Below are 7,678 nucleotides of genomic sequence, written 5' to 3' on the forward strand. Positions count from 1 at the left end.
CAGGCACCATGATATGGGATATGGAGTACAACATCATAACTGCTATGCCCCTCCACGGAACTTTTAAATCCCATCTTTGCAGCGTGGTTCACAGCAGGGGATGGTCTGGGCTCGGGGAGCAGGATGGACCCTCAGGTCCTAAGTGTGTAGTACCCACTGTTCTTATGAGAACCAACCCTATCTCCATTGTCCCCACCCCCATCTGCCAAAGGCCCAGGGCTCTGTGCTGAACCTTCGAAGGTGTCTACTTGCTCCCTTTCTGGTGCTCCTGGATCAGCCCACCGGAGCGCCAGAGAACCCAGAGCTTTCCCAGGTTCCTGCATAAGCAGGTAGGAGGGTGGTGTTTAGTGCTCCCAGCTGGGCAGGGAAGGGGCTCAAGGAAGTTCGCTTGGACTGTCTCATCCAGAAGAGGAAACTGAGGCCCAGAAAGGAGAAGCACCCAGCCCCGGTCAGTAGGGCAGAGCTGGATGAGTTAGTTAAGAGCCAAAGCTACTTCTGCAAACAAGGTCCGATGGCCCAGAGATAATCAAAGCATGAAAGCAGGCCTGGGCGTCATCGCACTGGCAACACAGACCACTTCTCTGTTTCCCTTTTGGCAGGGCCCTGGGGAGAGCGACAGCTGAGTCACAGACAGGCACGCCTCGCCAAGGTGCCTTCCATGTCATCTTTGAAGGGGCTCCTTGGGAGTACAGGCAAGCAGGCTCAGGTCCGAAGCATTTGCTAACTTACAGCTGACAAGTGGCAGCATCTGGTTTTTGTACTCAGTTCTCGCTGACTCCAGCCCACGGTGGTGGGTATCCCTCTCGGGTCCTTGCTGCCTTCCTGACTTGGAACCCTCTTCCCAGGTCAGGTCTCAAATGAGCAACTGGGCTGTACCAGTCAGGTTTCAGTCTGGCATTGGCCTCATCAGGCTGCACCCTTACTTGATGACTCCCCCAAGCTACTTAGCAGCTACTTAACAGCAAGAACTTGGTCTAGCAACACAGGATGCCCTGGGCCTCCAGAGGGTCAACAAGTACTTGTCATATACATGCATGGACGGATGGATGGGTGGATGGATGGATGGGTGGATGGATGGATAAGTGGGCCTGGTGCTTAGCTACAAAACTACAATTCAGAAAAGCCTGGTTTGCAGGTGTTGTTGACATTGTAGTACCGGCCACACACATACAGAAGGCATCCCCTTAGCTCATTTAGGGGAACAGAGGATACTGTGGACCCAGGGGCTCTTCTGGAACCAGCTTACTTTGCAAAGCGTGTGGAAAACTCCCCCACAGACGGGAAACCCTCCCACCTGCTCCCCAGAATGCAACCTGCGGGAGAAAAACAGCCTGGGGTGACCTGACAGGGAAGGGGCGGATACCCAGAGGGGGCATTGTTTGCCTCTGTGTACAGCAACCAGAAACCACCGCAGCCAGCACTTCTCGGAGGCCACCCTCCACCCCAGCCCTCTCCGCACCCTTAATCTCCTAAACTGATTTGTCAGCAGCAGGAAGTGACATGACAGCTTTCCTCACCAAGGGGAAACTCCTCCGCGTTACCATGGCGATGGAGGCCACTGTAGGATCACAGATTTATATAATCTTAAAGGTGTATGCACCATGATGTCATCCTCAGAGGGGCCGGGGACAGGGAGGGAAGAGGATAATGCCAGGGGCCACCTTTCCCAGACAAATCCGCTGTAAATTGTAAACTGTTAAGGAAGGGAGAGGATGTGGGGACGGAGCGTGGAGGTTGGAAATGTCTTAAGGAAATCCTGGCTGTCGTGAACCCCCAGAGCAGCACCTAGTCCATACTTCTACCTGACCCTGCAGGTCCAGTGCACACCGATCATTTCACAAAGAAATAAGGTGGCCGGACAGCTGCCTGGGAGCTCCGGGCCAGCCAAGGGCTCTGACATGCCCGAGCCCATTTCTTCCACACAAGTGAAGCGGATTTTATTGTCTTCGTTCATGCAGGAGCAGACAGGCTCAGAGGGGGATACAGGACTTTCCCTCCCCTCGTTTTTCTCATGGTTCCCCACCCCCTCACACTGTCTGCTGGGCTGAACAAGAGCTTGATCTCAGCTTTCCTTCACACCTGGGTTCCCACCTCCGCAATGCCCTGGACTTGCTCTGTGACCTCAAGTGTGCTATGTCACCTCTCTGGACTTGGGCTTCCTGCTGTTGTTAAATGGGTGTTGCTGACACAGGTTAAATGCAAACGCTGGCAAAACCTTTTAGTTCAGAAACGCCACCTTAGCCCTAAAGCTGTCAGCTGTTACCACTACAGCATCCTTATTATATGATTTAAGTTGCCTTTACTTTGACTTGCACAAAAAAAAAACTGTAAACAATTTATCATTTTCAGTATCTTCCTTTTCATGAGATCTTAATAACTGTCCCAAGCAAGAAGAGTCCTGTGCCAAATGTGACACTGTTCGGAGGCCCTGGGCATAGCATATCCAACACGTTGGCAAAGAGGGTTACTCTCCCTGGCTCTCGGGGCTGGCGCGAGAGTGAGCGGATTAAGCTGGAGAAGTGAGTGAGGTTGTTTTCACTGGCTGATCCCTCAGGCAGTTGCTGTATTTTTCCATTGAATAGGTCACACTAGAGATTCATTTGGGTTCAGACAGGACCTGCCAAGCAGAAAGCAAAGGCCTCCTAAGCCCACAGGGAAGTGAGCCGTGGCACCTGCCACAGACAGCCGCCCTGGTACACTTCTACAAAGGGAGGCATTTGCAATAGTCAATTTCTTCTAAGGTGGAAATAAAAACATCAGGAATATGCCTGCCACAAGCTGGAAACAACCCAGCCAAGAAAGTGAGCTTGCCAGCCCAGGATAAATGCTTAGAACTCAGGACACGGGGACCTTTATGGTCCCAGGAGTACAAAGTCAAGGACACCAAGTGTGTGTCAGGACCTGGAACAGGCAATGGGCCAGGAGAGTATTACTAGCTAACTTGAGGAGTAATTTCCCTCTTTCCACCTCCCACCAAACTGAATCCAGGTTAAAGGGGACCTTTAATAAGCCAAAGGAGTTTGGCTGTTATTTAATTCAGCATTATAGATTAAGTTATGCATTCATACTTAATTATACCTTTCTCTGCCTGGCAAGAGACAAGTTAAAAACTTCAGAATCTTGCCCCAAACCAAGTCAAGCTTCATCATCCACCTGCTGCCTCAAAATTGTGAGCTCAGATGAAGCAAGAGGGCTGAAGCAGGAAGCTGCTGCCCGGAATGCTGAGTCTATTCAATGTGGGCATCCACATTGTCCCAAACCCCTCTCGGTGGTTCAGTTCAGGATGTGAGCCTGGCAGGTGATTTCTGTATACTGCAATTGCTTACAGTACCGGGATTTTTATTTATTTATTTATTTATTTATTGCCTCTAGATAGACTATTTTCACAGAAACAAGGATCTGAACAAGTATGGTGAGCACAGGAATTAAATAATAAAATCTAAAGCTCCAAGAACTAGGCAATAAGACAGGCAACAGGTTCTGATTCTCTCACTACGCTGACTCCCAGCATCATCTGTAAAGACGTGGCTGGGCAGGTGGCGCTTGCCGCCTCCCAAGACAGAAACGCCTGCACCTATGTCAAGTGCTTAGGAAACTTTTTTCATGCACATCTGGCACAGTCTGAGAGTAGAGGGAGCAGAAGGCAGCCAGGTAAGATGGCTCTGGGGACACCTGGGCACCCCAGGTGACAGCATGGTTAGAAAGGGGACAGGTGGGCACTCGGACCCTCTCGCTTAGACCTGGGCTGCAGCATCTGATGTTTCACGGTAGGTAGATCTCTCACCTGCCTCCCTTAGAGCACAGCTCCCACTCGGGCCACCCAGGGGGACAGGATCAGATGCCAACACACAGATTTTGAGGGCCCTCACCCCAGTTCTTTCCCCATTCCACTGGCAGGCAAGGAGTTGGATGTGGTCCCCAAAGGAAATAAGAGCATTGCAATTTCAATAGAAATGCCATAATTTATTCTGTTGTATAAAAAAGTCATCCTTAAGTAACAAAATGTCTTCTTAGAAGAAGAAATATATTATTTCAGGTCATAAATAATCGGCAAAACATACAACTGTGGGTAACTAAAAAACAAACAAACAAAAACCCAAACACTGGTGCTTTCTATCAGTGCTGAACAGACTCTCCGCTGGGTCTATATGTACAAAGACGGTACAGTACTCAAAACACAAAAATTGAGGTATTTGGTTCTTCTAGTAGACACGGACAGCTGTGAAGGCGGACCACCTACACAAAAATAAATAAGGTATACGTCTTCAGGAATGGTAATACTGGTAGGTATGTCAAGCATGATTTCTACAAAAACAAGAAAAAACAAAAAACACCAGGGGCAAGTCAAAAAGAGCCCCACTCACACCCAGTCCTTTGCTTTTGCCCTGTGTGGTCAGCAGGACTTGACGCACCCACTCCCTATCGGTCCAAGTGCCGAGGGCACGGCCACGGCTGTGTAGAGGAGCTCAGTGGACGATGTAGGGTGAAATGAAAATAAATAAGGACCAGCCCCCGTGAGCCACCTCCCCGGAGTTATTGCCTTTCTCCTCCCCAGGAGGAGAGCCTAGAGTCCCGGGCAGATGGGAGGTGGATGTAAATGCACGGATGGGAATGTGGGCGTGGCACTCCCTCACCCTGCCCCCCCAGCCTCTCAGCAGCTGGGAGAGGTGGTGATGGGACTCTGCAGGTAGCTCAGGGCACTGTTCGTGGGGTGCACTGGGATGGAGACGGGGAAGTTGAAGACGGTGGTGGTGGTGGAGGCGCCTCGGTCGAGCACAGCCATGGCGGGGCTGCCGGCCTCAGCCGAGCAGTGTGGGGCCAGCACCTGGGACTCGAACTGCAGCAGCTGGCCCATGAAACTGAAGTTGGGGGAGATGATGCTCCGTCTCTGCTTCACAAACTCGAAGGCCTCGTCCAGCCTGACCCGGTTAGTCCTCATGAGGTAAGCAAGGCAGATGGTGGCCGAGCGGGAGATGCCCGCCTGGCAGTGCACAAACACTCTCCCTCCTGCGTTCTTGATGGAGTCTGGAAGGGAAAAAAGATAATGTGGCGGGTTACTGGAGAGTTCAAGTCCAGGCAGAGAGTGGGAAAGAACCCACAGCACACAGAGATGGCCAACGGCACCTTATGCCACTGCCAGGGACGTGGCACTGGGCAAAGGACAGCCAGGTGGTTTAAACCCAGCTGATGGTGGAATCAACGCTGAGCAGACTGATTTCTGGGCAAGATAACTTCTTGCACCTCAGTTTGCTAACCTGCTCGGCCGGACACATTTTGCTAGGGGGAAGATGCACACACGAGTTGGACAATGAATGTCTTGGAAGGCTCAGAGAATACGAGGCCAGTTCCGGCCACTTAGGCTAAGTGGCTAAACCACAAGGGAGAGGCGCAAGTCCCAGGCTATGCAGTTCTGCTTACCTATGAAGTCAATGGCCTCGTTGAACCACGAGCTGATGTCCGCCTTGTGGTTGTCCTCCACGGGGATGCTCTTGTACTGATAGTGACCCTCAAAGTGGTTAGGGCAATTGGCAGAGACATTGATCAAGGCGGTGATACCCAAGGCATCCAGCATGTCCTTGCGGGAAGCGTGGTAGGCACTGCCCAGGTACAGAAAGGGCAAGATCTCCACTGGGCCACCCTGAAAAACAGAAACAACCAACGCTCATCAGGCTGGCGCCATGGCAACAGCAACACCCACCAGAACTCCCCAGTGAGCTGGGGAAACTTTTTGGTCCTGCTTACTATTGCAGTATAAATAAACGGGGCACCCAGGCCATCTGCCTTGGCAGGGCCCACAAGTTCACCACTATTTCTGCAGTGCCATCCATCAGAAACTGGGCCATCAGACCACTTCAGGGTGGAATAAATAAGATCCTTAAGTCCCCAGTTATAAATAAAGCTGCAGATCACTTTCTATATCCTGGCTGCGGGCAGTCTGGGCCAGGCCCCGCTGTCTTTGGCTTCTCCTCTCTGGCACCGGCCGCCACTGACCTGATCGTAGAGCGGGGTGCTGCAAGAGCTGCATCCGGATTCCGTGTTGTCGGGGACACTCGCCGTCAGGGGAAGGCTGAGCCCCATGGGGGTAGACTGTTTGCTGCACAGCTCTGGGCAGGAAGCTGAAAACGCTTCATAACCTCCTAGGAACACAGAGACAAGGGTTTGTGAACATCCAGTACCCTTCACGCAACGCCCCCCGACCCACGAGGTGCTACGAGTTCACCTCGCAAAGCCCCCAAACAAGCCTTTGTTCCCGGGGCTCAGACAAAGCCCATGACAAGTCTCCGGCGCTCACGCGCTCCACACCACCAGCACCATAACCAGGAGCCCAAGACCCAGGGTCCCTAGTAGCACCAAACTGCAACGGGGACATACCTTGGAGGAAAAAGACGTGCGCGGCGCGCGCCTCGCGGCAGAGCGCACCGGCCGCCAGAGCCAGGGTGCCGTCGCGTTTGGCGCCATCCAGGGCGGCGCTGCGCTCGTCCAGCAACACCACGGCGTGGTAGGACCCGGCCAGCAGCCGGCCGCGCAGTTCGGCGTTGGGCACGATGTGCTCCAGGCCCATGGCGCCCTTGGCCCGACGTCGCACGATGGTGCTGAAGCGCACGTTGACCGAGCCGGCTATGTGGCCCGCGTTGAAGGCGAAGAAGGAGCGGCAGTCCAACAGCAGGCACTGCGCCGCGCGCTCCCGCAGCAGCGCCTGCAGGCCCCCGGCGTCCAGGATGCCCACCTCCATGACCATGGCCGACCTCAGAGCCCCCAGCGTGCACGTCGTTCCGGTGCTCTTTGTCTGTGCTCGGGCGCCCAAGGCAAGGGCGGCGGCGGTGGCTTTCAAGGAAAAAGTCCGACCCTGAGTCTCTGTGTGCGTGAAACAAAAACACTGCTCTTTGGAACGAGCGAGGGGCGTCACGCGGGACTGCAGCCACCGGAGCTTTCTGGCCGCTCCTTGGGGCTGTCCTTTCTCCAGCAAGCGTCTCTTCAACCAGTGAGTCGTCCCTTCGCGGCGAGCTCGGCCCGCGGGGCAGCGCGGTTATATGCAAGCTCTCCGGGGAGGCGGGACGGGGCGGGACGCAGCCGGAGCGCGTTCAGGGCGTGGGGGGAAGGGGTTTGTTTGTTTGAATGGCGGCCACGTGACCTGGAGGTGACGTCACCCGCCCAGCCCGGCCCGGCGCCACCGAAGCCAGAGGCAAAGACGTCATCGGCCTTGGAGCCGGGGTCCGCTGGCCACGAGCCGGCCCCCGCCCTTGCTGGCCGGGCTGCTTTCCTCCCCCCTAGAGACCCGGCGGACCCCGCTCCCCGGCGTCCCGCGGGAGGCTGAGGGAGAGAGACGCCAGGCGCCACCTGCCTCGGCCCTCGCCCCCCGCTCTCCTCACTTCCAAGCCCCCTCGGCCGCCCAGCCCTGGCAGGAAGGGGCGCCCCTTTGAACCCACTCATGCGCCTCGCCTCCTCTGCTCGGTAACCGGCGCAGCCAGCCGCCGGGGATCCTGAGGAGAAGCCACTCGGACACCCCCGGGCCGTTCCGCCTGCGGGGAAGGTGGGGGGCTGAGGAGAGGGTCCAGAGGGGCTTCCAGTGTGGGCCGCCCTGGGGAAGTGAACGACTGTCCACAGAAATGGCGTCTCCAAGGAGAATGGGTCAATGAACAGCTTCAGGAAAATATCTTCCTGGTTCCAGACTTTCTCT

At 54.8% G+C, this 7,678-nt stretch overlaps 1 protein-coding gene across 1 annotated transcript; it reads right to left on the minus strand.

Moving 5' to 3' along the window:
• Window positions 1-3,942: 3,942 nt before the first annotated feature.
• On the minus strand, window positions 3,943-6,996 carry DUSP1 (dual specificity phosphatase 1). The gene is made up of 4 exons (XM_040972270.1): window positions 6,373-6,996; window positions 5,992-6,137; window positions 5,419-5,638; window positions 3,943-5,025 (listed from the first exon to the last, which is right to left on the minus strand). The coding sequence occupies exons 1-4, from the start codon at window positions 6,737-6,739 to the stop codon at window positions 4,652-4,654; spliced, it is 1,107 nt and encodes a 368-aa protein (XP_040828204.1). The 5' UTR covers window positions 6,740-6,996; the 3' UTR covers window positions 3,943-4,651.
• Between the last annotated feature and the right edge of the window lie 682 nt (window positions 6,997-7,678).

Source organism: Ochotona curzoniae, unplaced genomic scaffold (assembly GCF_017591425.1).
Source record: "Ochotona curzoniae isolate NIBS_2020 unplaced genomic scaffold, NIBS_Ocur_1.0 contig_1, whole genome shotgun sequence".
Lineage (NCBI taxonomy): Eukaryota > Metazoa > Chordata > Mammalia > Lagomorpha > Ochotonidae > Ochotona > Ochotona curzoniae.